Raw genomic sequence first — 20405 nt, 5'->3', positions numbered from 1 at the left:
GGGGCCGGGATTCGAACCCATGACCTCTGACTCCCAAGCCCGTGCTCTTTCCACTAGGCCACGCTGGTACAGTACAACACAATTAGCCGTTACGTTCTCCGCCCATAATGAGCTTTCACTCTAGAGGGGGAGACAGACATCGATATGAATAGATAAATAATTTGACTAAATTGTGTTCTGAACTTCAATAGTCCCGTGACCCTCAGGGCAATTTTGGACCCAGCCCCCAAATCTAGGGTGCCTATTTGAGAGAGGGCTATAGTTCGTCTTGGTGGTCATTTCACGGTCAAGTTGGCTCCCAAGATAAGAAATCAAAGGTCTGAACGGGCTCTGAATTTTGTTCCTGCTCTGACCCAGATAATAATAATAATAATGTTGGTATTTGTGAAGCGCTTACTATGTGCAGAGCACTGTTCTAAGCGCTGGGGGAGATACAGGATAATCAGGTTGTCCTACGTGAGGCTCACAGTCTTAATCCCCACTTTACTGATGAGGTAACTGAGGCACAGAGAAGTGAAGTGACTTGCCCACGGTCACACAGCTGACGAGTGGCAGAGCCGGGATTCGAACGCATGACTTCTGACTCCCAAGCCCGGACTCTTTCCACTGAGCCACGCTGCTTAGGCAGACTGTCCATCCATATCAGTCAGTCAATCAATCATATTTGTCGAGTGCTTACTATATGCAGAACACTGTACTGAGCACTTGGGAGAGTACAGTACAACAGAATTAGCGGACACGTTCCCTGATCGTAACGAGCTTACAGTCAGAGCCGCACAGGAGGTCTCCAAACTTAACCCATCCCGTTTTGCGATGACAATTTGGACCCCCATAAGGCGGCGCTTGTATGTTCTAATTGAGCGTCTCTATTTTTAACGTTTCTACCTGGGAGATACAAATCAGCCCTCCATTTCTATTTAACAAATGTATTTCCTAAATGGCTTCTCTCACCACTCCTGTCACTGTTTCCTTTTGACACCTGGTAAACTTTAGAATTGTTCTTATGGAATTTAATCCTCATATATACATATATGCATAGATATATATGAACTTATATATGTTATATCATATATATATATATATATGAACTTACCCACACCAGAGAAACACCCCTACCACACACACCCAGGTGTAACACAATTTAATATTATTACTGGAATCTGCTACTTTGTTAGTACACTATCCAGTAAAACAAAAAGGTAGGAAATAGAACCAAGAAGGACAGCATGTGGTTAAAGAGATTGTTGGGCAGAGTTTGGTCATCACAAGGCATTAGGCTTCATTCGAAAGTGAATCTGTTCAAAGCTAAATATATAAATATGCATATATATATATATATATATATATATATATATATATAATGAAACTAATTGTCCCCCAGACTCCTATAGCCTCTCTGGACAAAAAGGTTTTATTCTCCCCATTCTACAGACATAAGGGTTGTGGTTAAGTTTTCCCATCTTATCTTCTTAGGTCCCTCGCCAGCTTTTATACTTTGTTTGGATCCTCTGTTTAGTATGTTGCATTCCAACAGTAATTGGTTAATATCTATTCTTTTCAACTCTGCTCTCTCTGAATCCCAGGGTGGCTTCAGATCACTACAGCACCACAAATAAAGGTGTGCCACATACTTCTAAACAATACTCTCTTTGTAAATCTTTCGAAACCATTTGACGTCATCAGGAAATTTGGTCCTGGCGACTTTTAAGCGTATTTAGCTGCTCTAATAAGTTCACTAAAATCCTAAATCCATTCTAAGAGGATATATCCAGCCCAGTCAGAATCGACGGTGTCCTCCTCACCCTTTCCCCATCTCTGTTAGAATAAAGAGGGGCTGCCTGAATAAATAGTTCCAGTCTAATTCAAGCTGTCCAAGGAGGGACTTAGAAGCTGGTACTAGAGTATACGGAAAATCTCACCTTAATATATGTAATCACTAAACACTTAGGATGTTTTCTTCTGACAACATGTGTTTGTCTTAATACAACCTCAAGCGGAGTTGGAATCAGTGGTTTGCGTATGACCAAGCTATTGTGAATGTGAAATTCTTCAAGACTCCAACCACCATGTTTTGGTGGAACTGGTGGTATTTCCAATCCACTGGAAAACTCCTCTAACTCAGCTGAGCATCTTTGAAAAGGCTTTGGCCAGTCTACTGGAGATATGGCATGCTAATGTTAATATCCATAATTTATTAATATGAATGTCTGTCTCCCCCTTTAGACTGTCAGCTCTTTGTGGGCAGGGAACATATTTACCAATTCTGTTGTATTGTACACTCCAGTGTGCTTAGTACAGTGCTCTGCACCCAGTAAGCCCTCAATAAATGCCACTGATTGGTGACTATGAAACATTTCACTGATTTGGGGCAGCACCGTCAGCTTCCCCGGAGAAAACCGGGGATGTGAACTTACCCACACCAGAGAAACACCCCTACCACACACACAGAGGTGTAATATAATTTAATATTATTACTGGAATCTGCTACTTTGTTAGTACACTATCCAATAGAACAAAAAGGTAGAAAATAGAACCAAGAAGGATAGCATGTGGTTAAAGAGATTGCTGGGCAGAGTTTGGTCATCACAAAGCATTAGGCTTCATTCGAAAGTGAATCCGTTCAAAGCTAAGTGGTCTCCAACCTTCTTTGTGACTCTGGGATCTGGACTTCCACCAAAAACATAAAAAACCTAAAGTCACATCTCCTCCAAGAGGCCTTCCCTGACTGAGCCCTTATTTTCCCTATGATGATGATGATGGTATTTAATTACTTACAATGTGTCAGGCACTGTACCTTTCGCCGAGGTGGATAGAAGAAAATCAAGTTGGACACCTTCCCTGTCCCATGTGGGGCTCACAGTATCAATCCCCATTTTACAGATAAGGTAACTGAGGCACAGAGAAGTGAAGTGAATTGCCCAAGGTCATACAGCAGTTGAGTCATGGAGCCTTGCTCTCTCTTCTGTGTTGCCTGTGTATTTGGGTCTGAATCCCTTAAGCACTTTCTCTTCACCCCACCATCAGCCTCACAAGACTTACATACATATCTTTATACTCTGCCATCTCTCCTGTTTATTTTTTTGTGGTTATTAAGCGCTTACGACATGCCAGGCACTCTACTGATGCTGGGGTAGATTCAAGCAAATCAGGTTGGATGCAGTACCTGACCCATATTCATTCATTCAATAGTATTTATTGAGCGCTTACTATGTGCAGAGCACTGTACTAAGCGCTTGGAATGTACAAATCGGCAACAGACACAGTCCCTGCCCATTGATGGGCTTACAGTCTAATCGGGGGAGTGGGCTCACAGTGTTAATCCCCATTTACAGATAAGGTGACTGAGACACAGAAAAGTGAAGTGGCTTGCCTAAGGTCACACAGCGGAAGTGGCAGAGCTGGGATTAGAATCCATAAAAATAATAATGATAATGATGATGAGTGCTTACTATGTGTCAAGCATTGTTCTAAACCCTCTGGTGGATACAAGGTAATCACTTTGTACCACATGGGGCTTACAGTCTTAATCTCTATTTTACAGATGAGGTAACGTAGGCACAGAGAAGTTAAGTGATGATGATGACGACGATGGTATTTGTTAAGCATTTACTATGTGCCAAGCACTGTTCTAAGCGCTGGGGTAGATGCATGGTAATAGGATGTCCTATGTGGACTCACAGTCTTAATCCCCATTTTGCCGTTGAGGTAACTGAGGAGCAGAGAAGTGACGTGACCTGCCCAAGGTCACAGAGCTGACAAGTGGCTCTCTCTGTCTCTAAACTGCCCTCCTTGTGGCAAGGAAACGCGTCTTCCAACTCTACTACCTTGTGCTCTCCCAAGTGCTTAATGCAGTTCATTCATTCATTCAATCGTTATCATTGAGCGCTTACTGTGTGCAGAGCACTGTACTAAGCGCTTGGAAAGTACAATTCGGCAACAAATAGAGACAGTCCCTACCCAACAATGGGCTCACAGTCTAGAAGGGGGAGACAGACATGGAAACAAGTAAGGCGTTGCGCACACAGTAAGCACTCAATAAATGGTATCGATTAATTGATTTGTCTGCTCGGGGAGTTTCGCCAGCATCACCGTAAGCCATAATCAGTATCAGACAGCAAGAGAGGATCACCAACGCTCTGCTCTTGAAACACAGTTCACCAGCGCTGAGCCAATTCTCACGGAGGTACAGTTTTCTAGAAGGGACATCTGAGAAGAATGCATGATGTAGCTGGATGCCCCAGCAGCTTCCATACGCTAAACAAACACGTTAAAGACATAAAGACGTAAAGGCATAAGACGTAAAAACTAGTAGCGTGGTCTAGTGGATAGAGCACGGGCCTGGGAGTCAGAAGGACCTGGGTTCTAGTCTGGATTCTGCCACTTGTCTGCCGTGTGACCTCGGACAAGTCACTTCATTTCTCTGTACCTCAGTTACCTCATCTGGAAAATGGGGATAAAGACCACGAACCCTATTGCGAGACGGGGACTGTGTGCAAACAGACTAGCTGGTATCTACCCCAGTGCTTTGTGAGGGAAGCAGTGTGGCTCAGTGGAAAGATCCCGGGCTTGGGAGTCAGAGGTCAGAATCCTGGCTCTGCCACTTGTCAGCTGTGTGACTGTGGGCAAGTCACTTAACTTCTCTGGGCCTCAGTTACCTCATCTGTAAAATGGGGATGAAGACTGTGAGCCCCGTATGGGACAACCTGATCACCTTGTATCCTCCCCCCCCCCAGCGCTTAAAACAGTGCTTAACAAATACCACAATTATTATTATTACACTGTGCAGCACATAAGAAGTGCTTAACAAAATACCATTTAAAATAATAATAATAATAATGAAGCACAGCCTGAATCAGTGTAGAAAAAAAGCAGACTCGGTTTGAATAACAGCCACAGATAGACCAGTTTGACCCCCAGAAATCAGGAAGAGAGCCATTTTCCATAAGCATAGGTTTTAGAAAATTGGGATATCAAGAGGCAAATTTAAAAACAAGGACAGATGCTTCAAGTACCGAACATTTCAGTTCAGGAGAAGACAATACTTACATGCCCAGGCACTGGAACGCTGATTGCTCCAAAGTTCTTCCTGTACATACACATATCCACAAAAAACATTTATCAAAAGCTTTATCAAATGAAAAATAACACATGCTCTGTCTTTTTTCCTTTTTGTTTCAGTGTCTATTTTATGTAGCAGCAGCATAATAGTAAGACTTGGTAACTCTGAAGATAAAGGGACAGGTCGGCTACAAGATTTACCTAAAAGCGTCTTTCTTTTGCAGGTTTTGTAAAGACACTTTTGACCGAGACTACAAAGCAACGATAGGAGTGGATTTTGAAATCGAAAGATTTGAAATAGCTGGAATACCTTATAGCCTTCAGATGTAAGTTGGAATTCTGTAATGGGCTGTACTTTCTTATACATCATACTGCTTGAGCCAAACTCACATAATACTATGGAAAATCTGTGGATTTGCCATGATTTTTCCAGAGCTCAAGGGGCATTTCACCTCAGTCTTCAGATTGTGAATTAGGGGCCTGCAGGTAAGGAATAACAATGGAAGAGGGCCCCTAAAATCTACTAAATGACAAGTGGATTTTTAGTGTAAATGTTAGGAATCAGCTCCCTACATTCAGTAGCCCACTGTTAATTCCAAATAATTGGTTCAGCTCTAGGAGCACCTACTTAACAGTGTTTATGTTGAGCTATTGGATCAAACAATATTTTCCAATATAGATATTTCCAAAGTTATCTGCAAAATGAGCCTCAAGTGGGACCTGGACAGTGTCCATTCTGATTAGCTTGAATCCACCGCAGCATTTAATAGAGTGCCTGGCACATAGTAAGTGCTTAGCAAATGTCATTAAAAAAAAGTTAATGCTTATGGGACCCAATAATAGCTATAAACCAACTTCCTCAATGCCATATACGGCTGCAAAGGTCTGAATCTAAGATGTCTATATCTCTTTCCTCCAATTAATTACTGATCAACTAATCAGTAATATTTAGTGGGCGGCCGCTCTGTCCCTCTAGACTGAAAGCTCGTTATGGGCTTAGTGTGTCCGCTAATTCTGTTGTGGTGTACTCTCCCAAGTGCTTAGTACAGTGCTCTGTACAAAGCAAGTGCTCAATAATAATAATAATAATGACGGTATTTGTTAAGCGCTTACTATGTGCCCGGCACTTTACCGAGCACTGGGGTGGATACGTGCAAATCGAGTTGGACACAGTTCCTGTCCCACGTGGGGCTCACAGTCTCAATCCCCATTTTACAGATGAGGTAACTGAAGCACAGAGAAGTGAAGTGACTTGCCCAAGGTCACACAGCAGACAAATGGAGGAGCTGGGATTTGAACCCATGACCTTCAAATACCATTGATTGATTGATTTCCACAAGGTGAATTAAATGTTTGGGAGATTACAATAAAATTAGTAGGCATGATCCCCGCCCTCAAGAAGCAGCATGGCATAGTGGATGAAACACAAGTTTGGGAGTCAGAAAGTTGTGTGTTCTAATCCTGGGTCTGCCAGTTGTCTGCTGTGGGCCTTAGGTAAGTCACATCACTTCTCTGTGCCTCAGTTACCTCCTCTGTAAAATGAAGATTAAAACCTTGAGCCCCAGGTGGGACTGTGTCTAACCCGACTTGCTTGTGTCCACTCCTATCCTTGGTACAGTGCCTGGCACATAGTAAGTGCTTAACAAATACCTTTAAAAAAATGGAATAATAATAATTACGGTATTTGTTCACTCAACCCACACATTCAATTCAGTTCAACCTCCACGACATTGCTAAAATCCGCCATTTCCCCTGAACCAAACTGCTGTCATGTTAATTCAAATATTAATCCTATCCTGCCTGGATTACTGCATCAGCCTCTTTGCTGACCTCCCAGCCTCCTGTCTCTCCCCACTCCGTTCCATACTTCACTCTGCTGCCCAGACCATTTTTCTACAGAAATGTTCTGTCCATTTTTCCCCTCTCCTCAAGAACCTCCTGTAATTGCCCATCGACCTCCACCTCAAACAGAAACTCCTTACCGCTTAATCACCTTGCCCCCTCCTACCTTATATCGCTGCTCTCCTACTACAACCTGGTCCCACACACTTCACTCTTTTAATGCCAACCTGCTTTTTATACCTTCGAGTTCATCTACCTCACTGCTAACCCCTTGCTTACGACCTGTCTCTGACCTGGAACTCCCTCCCCTTTCATATCTGCATTTGATAACTCTCCCCACATTCGAAACCTTATCAAAATCACATCTCCTCCAAGAGCCCTTTCCCGCTAAACCCGCATTTCCTCTTGTCCCACTCCCATCTGTGTCCCTCATGCATTTAGATTTGCATCCTTTATTCACCGCACTTTTTATCTATAATTTATTTATATTAGTGTTCACCTCCCCCTTTAAGCTCACTGTGGGCAGGGAACATGTTTACCAACTCTGTTGTATTATACCCTCCCAAGTGCTTGGTACAATGTTCTGCACACAGGAAACACTCAGTAAATATACATGGTAGATTGACTGAAAGATTAATGGGGGAAGTCCTCCTGGAGATGTGATTTCAGAAGGGCTTTGAAGATGGGGAGAATAGTGTTAAGCAAGAAAGAATTCTGTGCGAAGGGGAGGGTGTGAGCAGGAGGTCATGAATCTTGAAGGAAATCCACACTTGGAAGTGGAAAAGAGGAGAAGAGTTGGCAAAAGTGGCTGAGAAGGATTGGCCAGAGAGGTAGGAGGCGAACCAGAAGAGGATTGTGTCAGAAAAATCAAGATTAGATAGTGTTTGCAGCCGAAGAGAGTGATTCACAGTGTTGAAGGCAGCCAAGAGGTCAAGGAGGATTAGGAGGGAGTAGAGTGTGTGAGATTAGGCAGAGTCATGCGGTCCAGTGGTCTTAGAGGAGCGAAATGGGCAAAAGCCAGCTGATAAAGGGAATTAGAGGAGGGGAAGGGGATCCAGCAGGTGTATGCAATCCATTCAAAGAGTTTGGATGGGAATGGGACCAAGGAGATGGTGCAGTAGCTGGATGGTTCAGTGGGTTGAGAATTTTTTTTTTAGGAGAGGAGAAATATGGCTGTGTTTGAAGACAGAAGGGAAGGAGCCATCATAAAGTGTTTTGATTGACAGTAGCAGTCAGGGAGGGAAGAAGAGTGGATGCAAGAGTCTTTATAAGATGTGAAGAGGTGAGGTAGGAGGTACAGGTGAAAAGAGAAGGTTTTGAAAGCGGTGGGGCGACAGCCAAGAAAAACAAGAGAGTGGATGAGGGAAGAGAAGGGAGCTGGGAGGTAGGGCTGGGAGGGAAGGGCTAAGGAGTCAGGCTTAATGGTGTTAATTTTATCAACAAAGGAATTGGCAAAATTTAGTAGGAACAAGAGCGGGAGGAGTTGCAAGAGGGGTTCCCAGAGGGAGTTAAGTCTGGAATAGTTCGTGTGGACAGTGGGTATGGGAGTCAAGGGAAGAGAAGGCATGTTGCTGAGCAGAGGGGAGTCAGGATGAATTTGAGGAGGGTGGAGTTAAACTGGTACCTGGATTTCTGCCCAAAATCCTCCTTGGCAATGAGTGCAGGAATGGACGAAGTGAACTAAAGAGGCGATCCAAGGTTGGGGGTTGATGGTACAGGTCTGACAGGGGGAACCAAGCCATCTTGAAAGATAGTTTGTAACACTTGGTAGGAAAGAACTCTAGAAAGAAATGACCTGCTTTTCCATCCGTGGCAAAGCTGGACATTTTCATTCATCCAGTCGTATTTATTGAGAATTTATTGTGTGCAAAGCACTGTACTAAGCGCTTGGGAGGGTACACTACAACAACAAACAGATTCATTCCCTGCCCACAATGAGCTCACAGTCTAGAGGGGGAGACAGCATTAATATACAAACATAAATAAATAAATTACAGATATATACATAATTTTCAGAGGTTACATTGCTTGGGAAACTTTGGGGATGAATGGAAATGGGGAGGGAATTAGCCTGGAGCTTTAGAATATTTCAAGTGAGATTAATCAAAAAAAGGCACATTTAAAAATAAGACAGATGATAGTAAAATAACCATATCACTCATCCAGGTTTGTCATCATTTTTGGCAAGGTAAGAGAGGGGCTTCTTGCTCCCAATCAGTGAAACCTGTTATCCACATTACAAATGAGGTATTAAAAGGTGTGGCCTAGTGGATAGAGCACAGACCTGGGAGTCAAAAGGACCTGGCTTCTAATTCTGGCTCCGCCAAGTGTCTGCTCTGTGACCTTAGGCAAGTCACTTCACTTCTCTGTGCCTCATTTACCTCTGCTGTAAAATGGGGATTAACACTGTGAGCCCCACGTGGGACAGGGCCTGGGTCCAACCTGACTAGCTTGTATCTACCCCAGGGCTTAGTTCGGTGCCTGGCACATAGTAAGTGCTTAACAAATACCATAAGAAAAAGGAGTAGGATGTAACAGCAGTCCACTGGTAACAGATGGCAATACCATAGAAGCACTTCCCTAATATCCCTAATATCACTTTATTCTTTAATCTCTATCAACCACTGCTTAATTAACTCATTTTCCCAGGCACCTTGGGTATGTTGGACCTGAAATTTTTTTTTTCTTTCTTGTCCCTGCACAGTTGGGACACAGCAGGGCAAGAAAAATTCAAGTGCATCGCATCCTCTTATTACAGGGGTGCCCAAGGTAAGCCAAACCGTTCACTGCCAGAATTCAATTAATTTCTGAAGATCCGAACCTTTTATTGCTGTTGACAGTTTGAACCATTTGTCTCAGGAGCTTCCCTTTTAGCAGAGAAAACTCCAAGTCCAGGTACACTCAGTTCTCCTGTTAGACGAGAGTTGTGTTCTTGCAGAACTCCTCGTTAAGGAGAACTCACTTTGTAATAGTCACAGTGTCCGATGCCGCACACATGCACGCGACTGTACTAAACGCTGGCGTGGATACAAGATAATCGGGTTGGAAACAGTCACTGTCCCACAAAGGGCTCATAATCTTCACCCCCATTTTACAGATGAGAAACTGAAGCACAGAGAAGTTAAGAGACTTGCCCGAGTCACGCAGCAGACAAGTGGCTCAGCCAGGGTCAAAACCTACATCCTCTGACTTTCTGCTCTTTGCCAGAGCCACGCTGCTTCTCAATTTCCTGTACTGCGTCGTTACAGGCTTGCAATGTTCAAAGAATATTCCCAATTCAGCCAATGTTTTCTAGCCAAAGCGTGTTGTGGAAGGGTGTTTTAATAATAATAATAAGAAGAAGAAGAAGAATAAAAGTGATGATATTTATTAAGCCCTTACTATGGCAGGACTGAGTGGATCGTCTCTCTCCTTTGTTTCTCTTTGCATCCTCCTCTCCACCTATCCACTGCCCCTTCATTCCCCCTGAAACTAAGATTCTCATGAGGAAAACTATCTCAGATACAAACTACTGTTCCCCGGATGATAGAACTGGCCTACTTGTTTCCTTCGCTGCAGTTCCTCCTGTCTAGAACAAGGACTGCCATACAATATGGCACTTTTTCTTAACTAAAGTGGTAGAATGAAACCGTTTACTTTCTTAATTAACATCAGTGTTCTGTTTATTTTTGCCCCTTGTGTTTTTGCAGTTATTATAACAGCATTTGATCTGGCTGATATCCAGACCTTGGAACATACCAAGTAAGTCTCTGGATTTCTGTTACCCCTTGGAGGGCTTAGTTGGTAGTCCGCAGCCCGAGACGAAATTTGGAATTAGGATTTACCATCTGTATCCAGGAAATTGTGAACGGATTATTTACCAAGCTCTGAGATGGGATTGTTTGAAAGCCTGTTTTTCCTAGATTTTTTATCCCTCTTAATCGCTTTCTGATGACTTAAATATCCGCCATACTTCCTGGTCAGGTCTTCTCAGACTTCATTATATAGATATATCAGGTAGCAACACGAATTACCCAGATAACTAAGGCAAATGAGACTTTTTTCCCCTGAATTATTGCCTTTAAATTATTCTTCAGATTCATTAGATAATTGCCAACCACCCAACTTTATGCAACATCCTACTCCAGTTTAAGAACATATATAGTAATAATAATAATAATTGTGTTTATTAAGTGCTTACTATGTGCCAGGCACTGTACTAAGTGCTGGGGTAGATGCAAGCTAATCAGGTTGGACACAGACTCAGTCCTACAAGGGGCTCACAGTCTCAATCCCCTTTTTACAGATGAGGTAACTGAGGCACAAAGAAGTTAAGTGATTTGTCTAGGGTCACACAGCAGCAGACAAGTGGTGGAGCTGGGATTAAAACCCAGGTCATTCTGACTCCCACGCCCATGCTCTATCCACTAGGCCACACTGCTTTACTGGGTTAGTCCAGGGTAACATCCAGGTTAGTGCTCGCGTGGCTCAGTGGAAAGAACCCGGGCTTGGGAGTCAGAGGTAATGGGTTTGAATTCTGGATCTGCCACTTGACAGCTGTGTGACTGTGGGCAAGTCACTTCACTTCTCTGGACCTCAGTTACTTCATCTGGAAAATGGGGATTAAGACTGTGAGCCTCACGTGGAACCACCTGATTACCCTATATCTCCCCCAGCGCTTAGAACAGTGCTCTGCGCATAGTAAGCGCTTAACCCATACCAACATTATTATTATAATGACACCAAAGGATGCTTAGGAAACCATTCGATTGCTGCCCTCCCTGACACCTGACTGCACGGTCAGAGATAAATCGCTTTAAAATCTCCAACCTATTCCTCTGATAATCCAGTATGCATCTCTCATCCATAAATTTATCCAAATCCTTCTTGAGCCTATTGGTAATTTCTACCTGCATAACTGTCCCTGGGAATTAATTCCATAATATCTGCAATGCAAAGAGGTGTTTCCTTTTGTCGACTGATAGAAACCATTTATGCCTCAGAGGTTACTCCCGTGACCCGAAGCTGAGGGATTTGGTGAAACACAAGTCCATATCTACCCTGTCCAAACCCGTCATGAATTTGTAAACTTCAGTGACATCCCCTCTCAGCCTTTCCTTTCCCAGGCTGAAGTCTAATTCTTTTCTGTCTATCCTCATTCAGAAGCCATTCCATGCCTCTGATCATGCTTGATGGCCCTTCTCTGAACTTTCTCCAGCCTTAGTAGAGATTGTGGTAGAAGATACAGCTTAAGATAAGACCAGGATGTCTGTGCTCTGGAAGGGAAATAGTTCTTTTGACCAGGGATCGGCATCTCCCAAGAAGACACCCAGTGATTGGGAGATTTAAAACCTGACATGGAAGGAGCACCTAGATTAACTTCAGCAAACGGGCCTTCAGAAGGACCCTTTTTTAACTGCATTTTTGTCTGATGGTATTTGCCAAATACTTACTTTGTGCCAGGCACACAGGAGTAGATACAAGCTAGTCAGGTTGGACACAGTCCATATCCCCCAGAGAGCTCACAGTTTTAATCCCTATTTTACAGACGAGATAACTGAGGCAGAGAGAAGTTAAGTGACTTGCCCAGGGTTGCACAGCAGGCACGAGGTAGAGCTGGGTTTAGGACCCAGATCCTTCTGACTCTGAAGCCCGTGGTCTATCCGCTGGGCCAAGCTGCTTCTCTTTGGTATTCAACCTCTGCTTTTCTCTTTCTACTGTGGTCTTGCGTATCAGTTCTATCGCGAAGCAGCGTGGCTCAGTGGCAAGAGCCCGGGCTTGGGAGTCAGAGGTCATGGGTTCGAATCCCAGCTCTGCCACTTGTCAGCTGTGTGACTGTGGGTAAGTCACTTCATTTCCCGTGCCTCAGTTCCCTCATCTGGAAAATGGGGATTAACTGTGAGCCTCACGTGGGACCACCTGATGACCCTGGATCTCCCCCAGGGCTTAGAACAGTGCTCTGCACATAGTAAGCACTTAACAAATACCAACGTTATTATTAATTAGCCTTAGACCCATCTTTGTGTGAATAATTTGACATCAACACATCCCTAAATGGGTAGGTACTCTAATTAGTCCTGGGCTCCAGTTCCAAAAGGAGGCATCAAAGGGAACTAAATGGCTGATCTAGGACCTCTCGGGCCAAAGAGGGAAGTTTAGAGATTTTCACATTTGACTTCAAATCCTGTGAGGGAAGAGGCCCCTCTCAGGGTCGCACCTGGAGAGTTTCCAGTACTCCATTCATTCATTCAATCGTATTTATTGAGTGCTTACTGTGTGCAGAGCCCTATACTAAGCGCTTGGAAAGTACAATTTGACAACAGATAGAGACAATCCCTACCCAACAATGGGCTCACAGTCTAGAAGAGGGGAGACAGACAACAAAACCAAACAAGTAGACAGGCATCAATAGCATCAGTATAAATAAATAGAATTATAGATATATGCAAATCACTAATAAAATCAATAGAATAATAAAATAAGAAATGCGTACCTATCTACACATATACTCTGCCGGTCTCGGCTCCGGGAGGGAGAGTCAAGCAGACGCAAACCCATTCCATTCCTAGCTTGGGCTAGTGGCTAGCAAGTGGAAGGCAATCTGCTACAAGGCAAAATTCACCAGTGCTGGGCAGCAGCGGCCTGGGTGAGAGAGTTGAAGGCAGAGACTCAAGTTTACTGTGCGGAAGGAGGCAACGGTAAACCCCTTCCGTATTTTTACCAAGAAAACTCTATGGATACACTACCAGAACAATTGCAGATGGAGAGCGGGGCGTTCTGGGAGAGATGTGTCCGTGGTGTCGTATGGGTCGGAAACGACTCGACGGCATAAGACAAGAGGGAAGAGGACTATTAGAAAGAAGGTTCTATTTCATTCTCTTTTCTTATAGTTGCCTTTGTAGTTTGCCTTTGCAAAACTCTTTTCTGTGGCCCCTTTTTATCTTTTCTATGGCCCCTTCATTTAGCTGTATCCTTCCTCTTTTTCTCACTACTCCCTGGCAGTCATTTCTGTTTTTCCTTGTTCTCCCCTGCTCCAGATTTCTCTCCATCTCATCACTTTGATCACTCTTCCCCATCTGTGTTCCAGGCAGTGGTTAGAAGATGCATTAAGGGAGAACGAGCCAGATTCCAGCCTTAAATTTCTAGTTGGAACAAAGAAAGATTTATTGGTGAGTGTAAATTTGTTTCTGAAGGATTATCCCCAGTTGGTTATAATTAGCTGGCAGTTGTAATCCAGGAGAAGAATGGACTAACCATGTTGAAAATTGTGTTTACCATCATTTTGAGTGTTGAGGGTTGTGATGGAAATTATATATTTATGTGCTTCTGTGAACTCTTTCAGTGTCTTTTACATAGTTAGGCTTTCAGAGAAGCAGCGTGGCTCAGTGAAAAGAGCACGGGCTTTGGAGCCAGAGGTCATGAGTTCGCATCCCGGCTCGGCCACTTGTCAGCTGTGTGACTTTGGGCAAGTCACTTCACTTCTCGGTGCCTCAGTTACCTCATCTGTAAAATGAGGATGAAGACTGTGAGCCCCACGTGGGACAACCTGATTCCCCTGTGTCTACCCCAGCGCTTAGAACAGTGCTCGGCACATAGTAAGCGCTTAACAGATACCAACATTATTATTATTATTATTATTATTTTGTGCTTTGGGTATGTTTTTGTTTGAGTACTTGTGTTTTCCCTCTATTCTGTATTAGAACATAAATTCTCTGAGGGCTGTGACTCGTAGTGTCCTTTTAATTCTCCATATCGCCATCAGCATTACAAATCATATATTAGCAGCATCTAGTGCAGAACCCTGCACATAGTGGACACTCAGTAAATAATCTAATCCCGGCTCTGCCATTTGTCTGCTGGGTGACCTTGGGCAGGTCATTTAACTTCTCCGTGCCCCAGTTACCTCATCTGTAAAATGGGGATTAAGCTGTGAGTCCCACGTGGGACATGGACTGTGTCCAATTATCTTGTATCTATCCCAGTGCTTCCCCTCTCAGGGTCGCACTTGGAGAGTTTCCAGTACTCTACCAGTCTTGGCTATGGGAGGGAGAGTCAAGCAGAGGCCTGTCCATTCCATTCCTAGCTTGGCCAGTGACTAGCAAGTGGAAGGAATCTGCTACAAGTCAGAACTCACCCACGCTGGGCAGCAGTGGCACGGGAGCGAGTCGAGGGCGGAGTCTCGAGTTTACTGCGCGGAAGGAGGCAGTGGTAAACCACTTCCGTATTTTTACCAGGAAAACTCTATGGATCCACTACAGTCGCAGATGGAGAGCGGGGTCTACGGGGAGAAAGGTGTCCTTGGTGTCGCTATGGGTCAGACACGACTCGTCGGCATAAGACGAGACCCCAGTGCTTAGCACTGTGTCTGACACAGAGTAAGCGCTTAACAAATACGATTTAAAAAAAATACCGTACATTCATTGGAGACCAAGGAGAGCAGCCATCAGAATGTTCCTTCTAGCATCCTTTAGTGCCGCAATCAGAAACCTCATGCCGTAAAAGATGGACACTGGTCTCGCCCTTTATAGTATTTCTAATGATCTTTTGTTCTTGCGACTCCCCGGGCCCCTGAGGCCGTAAAGAGATGCGGTATGTGACGACAGGAAAGACCTGCCAGAATACAGTACAACGTGTCTACTGTGTACCCAGGATGTGAATTAGTAGTTTCTAGAACCTTCCCCGTCACAAAGAATTCTTAACTTATACTTAGCCGACTGAGTCCTTATATGTTCCCTGAGGCCAGGGAATGGGTGTCTGTCATCCGTTGTGCTTTCCCAAGCAATCAATACAATGTTTTGCCCTCGGTAGGTGCTTGGTAGGGATCAGTGATGATGACGCAATGAAAATTTTGCCAGGGTGAAACAGGCACTTGCACTTGTCAGGGTTGCCCAGGACAAATCTGCAGAATAATAAAACAGAAGAGATCCATCCCCGCTACTCCACAGAAACTGCCCTCTCAGAGGTCACTAATGATCTCCTTCTTGCCAGATGAGATGTGGAAAGTCTTTTGTTGATCACAGATTAGCAGTTTATCTCATATGAACCATTTTTTTTAAGACCCTGGATCATGCAGGGGAAACCAGATTTTTAAAAATTCCGTAACTGGCTTTCTGTTCCTATAGCCTTGTGCAGCAGAATAGCAGCCATAGTTATGTTCACCTCCTCCCTGAAATTCCTGGTCGATTGCCATCAGGATTTCACATACGCACTTTCTCCTTGGATGAGGTCAGAGAAATGAGGATAAAGGCACAGCTGAAAGCTGGAGGTCTGTTAATATGGGAATCTACCAAGTCCTTGCTTACCTTTAAGGACAGATCGTATCAGCTCTGTGCTACAGGCGATGTAATTTCCTGCTGTTTTTTCCAGTCAGGTGCTGTTTGTGAGAGAACTGAAGCGGATGCCATCCGGGTGGCCAGTGAGATGCAGGCTGAATACTGGTCAGTTTCAGCCAAGACAGGTTCGTTAGAAATTCTACCTGGAGATGCGCGGGAGCGTTACCAGCTAGCATCACTTGGCAGGGCCAACGTTAAGCAATATACATTTTGAAAGATGTGAAATTCATTCTTCTCAAAGAATACTCGGCACCAACTGTGTGTTGAAGTTTCTTTTGAAGTTTCATTACCCACGATGTTCTAGGTAGTCTATTAGATCATAATCTGTGCAGTGAAAAATTCTTGAAATCAGTATTCTGATGGTAGAAAACATGGGCCCGGGAGTCAGAGGACTGGGTTCTAATCCCAGTTCTGCCACTTGCCTCATGAGTGACTTGGGGCAAATGATTAACTTTTGTTTGTCTCAGTTACCTCATCTGTAAAATGGGGAATAAAACTTTGAGCCCCATCTGGGACAAGGACCGTGTCCAACCTGATTAGTTTGCATCTATCCTAGCGCTTAGTACAGTGTCTGCACATGGTAAGCGCTTAATAAATACCATAAAAAAAATTATAATCTGAAACAATGGCATGGTCCACGCGTGTGGACACAGAATGTGTTGGCGTATCCCTGCCCCATCCCCCGCCAGCCCTCCTCCCCACCCCCAACACACATATCCAATAGTGGCCTAGTGGATAGAGCACGGGCCTGGGAGTCAGAGGTCGTGGGTTCTAATCCCGGCTCCTCCACTTGTCTGCTGTGTGACCTTCGGCAAGTCACTTAACTTCTCTGTGCCTCAGTTCTTTCATCTGAAAATAGGGATTAAGACGGTGAGCCCCGTGTGGACAGGGACCGTATCCAATCTGATTATTCTTGTCATCACTTGGAAAAGTGCCTAGCACATAGTAAGCGCTTAACCATTATTATCATCATCATTATGGTATTAAGGTTTCCCTGTTATTCCCCAGGGGAAAACGTGAAAAAATTTTTTTTCCGAGTCGCTGCTTTGACATTTGAGCAATCCGTGCTGCAGGAACTGGAGAAGAGAGATAGCTGCCGGACTCAGATCGGAGAAGGAAACTTCATCAGTATGTTCCATATTCTGTATCCCGTGATTATTTTTCTGGGTTAGGGGACTAAGGAGGGGGACATGTCGATTTTCAAAGGTTTACTCCCCGTCAGGTGATAAGGTGCATCAAATCACTTTTGATTTTTCTTCTTACAGAAATAGAAGGGAGCTCAGCGGAGACCCAGGAGAGCAGCGGCCATGCCAGTCTCGGTTGCTGTTAGCTGGAAACTCATTGCTGAGAGGTTCGATTTACCTCCGCTTTGTGTGGAACGTGATTTGTAAATTTTTTGGGTTAGGTGACCGGAGACATAGAGCCCGACTTGAGGAGGAGAAAGTTCTGGAGCCATTCCTTCTAAGAAAGTCAAAGTCAAGTTATCTCTGAAGAGTGAGACAGCTGAAGGGGAAATGTATCGCCAAGAATTGATAGGCGCTTCCGGCCACACTTTCTCTGAGGCTGTTTTCCGGCTGAGGAGCTATTAGCAGTCTTTCCTAAAGCTTAAAGATTGTATCATGGGACTGGCAGATGTCGATCATAGAGGATGCAGTGCCATGTTGGTTCATAATTCAACCCTTCCTACTTAGGGTTTGGTAGATTTGATCGGAGGCACGACACCTGTGTAATCCAGGTGCCTCATGCAAATTTGGAAGCCCATCTTCCCCAGGGTTTCCTAGGCCTTCATATCACTAGTCCTATTTGTCCTTGGGACTCTTGGGAAAAATTAATATTTAAAAACATTTTCACTCTTTTAAAAGTAATTTCAGTCCCACCGATGGATAGTAGAGGCTCAAGTAGAAAGTAGGAGGGAGCGTTAAATTGCTTTCGAATCGCTCCAGACCCCTTCCGACTCTGTGATGCCATGGAAGTTTCAGCTTCCAGCTACCATGTTTCTAGAAATAGCCTAATACTATGCTCTACACCGAGAAACGTTTCCATTCACCTGATCTGACTCATCACAAAGCAAATTCATTTACTTTAACCCTTTTGCCAATACTTTCTCTTCTCCTTGATAGTGACGTTGAATAACATTGTTTTAAGACCTTCAGCATTTCATCTGGTTCACTTCTTTTTTTCTCCCAGAGGGATGCAGATTGTATTGAACAGAGGAGAATCTAAAAGAAAGCAAATGTCAAGAGAAAAGGAAAATCATTTAACGACGGAAAAATCAAATCACAAAAATATTTATGATACTCTGAAGTGGGGTAATAGACCCTCATACAATAAGAACTCCCACGTCGTGGAAAAGATTCCTTGACGTTACCAAGGAGACGTCCCAGGAGCAGAATCTGGAGTCCCAAATCCTCAGCCAGGCCGCTACTGTGTTTTCCCAGGCTTGGAATGTGCATTACTGTGCCGGGGATACACCCCGCCAGCCCTGAGGTGGAGAGCAAGGGCAGCAGAGGGAGAATGAAGAAGAAGAAGAAGCCAGCCTCGTTACGCCTCTGCTTCTCCCACCCCACCTCCACACGGACAACCCAAACAGCCCACCAATACTAGCAAACAGGATGTCTACCATCTAGGATCTTTGACCCATTTCCAGAGAGGAAATTCAGAGGTATCTGTTGTACTTCACTGGTTACACTGAAGAACTGATTTTCTTTAGACAGACCTTTACCCCCATTTTACTTCTCGTGGCTAAGTATTCCGGGTCACCCGTCCATAAGAACAGGCATCATGTGTAGGGGTCCACCCGCAGCAATTTATAAGTTTCTTTTGGATTGCTCTGATTGCTGACGCAGTCCATTCACTCGATGCCTATGGCCGTCCCAGGTACAGCTTTGTAGGTTGGCTTGATTTCTGATTTCTGCCTTTTAGACATCCCGAAGTACTAAAAGAGTTGCACGTTTCTACTGGAATGGCTCTGAGAAAACGCCTGAGAGATCGCACAGTTGAGCGTAGTCAGGTTGGGAAAAAATAACCGTCAATTTTACCGACCTGACCTTATCACACAGGACTCCTGCAGCCTCCCTCCTATGATCCCTAACGGTCGATTAGGCTTCATCAACTTTATGAAATCCCTAACACGACTAATTAACGTTGGTGGCTGGGAAGAGTTTATCTTTGTATTAATACTGGATCCAGCAAAACTGAAGGCAGGCTAAATCCTCGCCTTCCAGAATCAGTCACCTGTGCAGGAGCCAGAAAAATCATATGATTAAAGCTGGGTCAGTTTCTCACAGCACCTGGAGGAGTTGGCGTGTTTGACGGGGGTGAGGTCAGGGTGAGGTAAAGTATACTCAGATAAAGACTCTTGCAAAACTCGAGCTGCGGGTAAATCTTTCTAGTTTCTGCTAAGGGATGACTGTTGTTTTAATGAATTGACTTAGATCACTCTTCCCGTGATAATTGTTTCATGGGTATAGATCAGCTAGCTTGTGGGTTTTTGATCTTAGGATCATGTGGTGATGTTACCACACGTGTCAGTTTCTGAATTATAACACTGATCCTTTAGTCTGTGAGCCCTGTGTGGGGCAGGGACTATGTCTGATATCCACCCCACAGTGTTTGACAAATAGTGCTTAACAAATACTATTAAAAATTCTTATTATTATTACTACAAGACATGTATAACCTCAGTAACAACTTGCATACAAGCAAATGACAGGAAGATTCCTAGTGGTGGTACTTAGCAGCAGCAGTGTAATGATCAGTCATTCAATGATATTTATCGAGTGCTTATGGTGTGCAGAGCACTGTACTAAGAGCTTGGAAGAATACAGTATAACAGAGCTGGTTAGACCCTTTCCCTGCCCACAACAAGCTTATAGAGTTCAACATCTCAAAAGGAAATGCTTTTTTACGTAGCAGATGGTGAGCAGGAATTTATTCCCGCAGAAATTTTTACGGGCTGAAACTGTCAGTGCTTTAGGAAACTCTGATAAATGCATGGGCATAGATCCATAGTGGCTCACTCTATGGAAAGGTAGGAATAGTGAGGGAAAAGTAACCATTCCTAACCATTATGATGGATCAAGGAGTCAGTAGCACTTATTGAGCATCTACTCTGGGCAGGGGACTGTACTAAGCGCTTGGGAGATTATAATAAAGTTAGTAGGTCCCATCCCTGCTCTCGAGAAGCTTGCCAGG

General features: G+C 44.1%; 1 protein-coding gene and 1 non-coding gene across 4 annotated transcripts in view; both read left to right on the top strand.

The window, feature by feature from the left end:
* Positions 1 to 19582, top strand: part of RAB36 (RAB36, member RAS oncogene family) — a 32022-nt gene extending 12440 nt beyond the window's left edge. For all 3 annotated transcript variants that reach the window (XM_029058258.1, XM_001509603.3, XM_029058257.2), the window contains 8 exons: positions 5283 to 5384; positions 9605 to 9669; positions 10590 to 10641; positions 13967 to 14048; positions 16246 to 16336; positions 17220 to 17339; positions 17477 to 17562; positions 18399 to 19582. In XM_029058258.1, the coding sequence (XP_028914091.1) occupies positions 5283 to 5384; positions 9605 to 9669; positions 10590 to 10641; positions 13967 to 14048; positions 16246 to 16336; positions 17220 to 17339; positions 17477 to 17541 (577 nt within the window). In that variant the 3' untranslated portion in view covers positions 17542 to 17562; positions 18399 to 19582. The remainder of the gene's footprint in view (positions 1 to 5282; positions 5385 to 9604; positions 9670 to 10589; positions 10642 to 13966; positions 14049 to 16245; positions 16337 to 17219; positions 17340 to 17476; positions 17563 to 18398) is intronic.
* LOC114809903 lies at positions 14867 to 15003 on the top strand. The gene has a single exon (XR_003757674.1). It is a non-coding gene; the product is annotated as a small nucleolar RNA SNORA7 (small nucleolar RNA).
* Positions 19583 to 20405: the final 823 nt, after the last annotated feature.

Source organism: Ornithorhynchus anatinus, chromosome 2 (assembly GCF_004115215.2).
Source record: "Ornithorhynchus anatinus isolate Pmale09 chromosome 2, mOrnAna1.pri.v4, whole genome shotgun sequence".
NCBI classification, from domain to species: domain Eukaryota; kingdom Metazoa; phylum Chordata; class Mammalia; order Monotremata; family Ornithorhynchidae; genus Ornithorhynchus; species Ornithorhynchus anatinus.
This window is presented reverse-complemented; position numbering and strand designations above follow the sequence as displayed.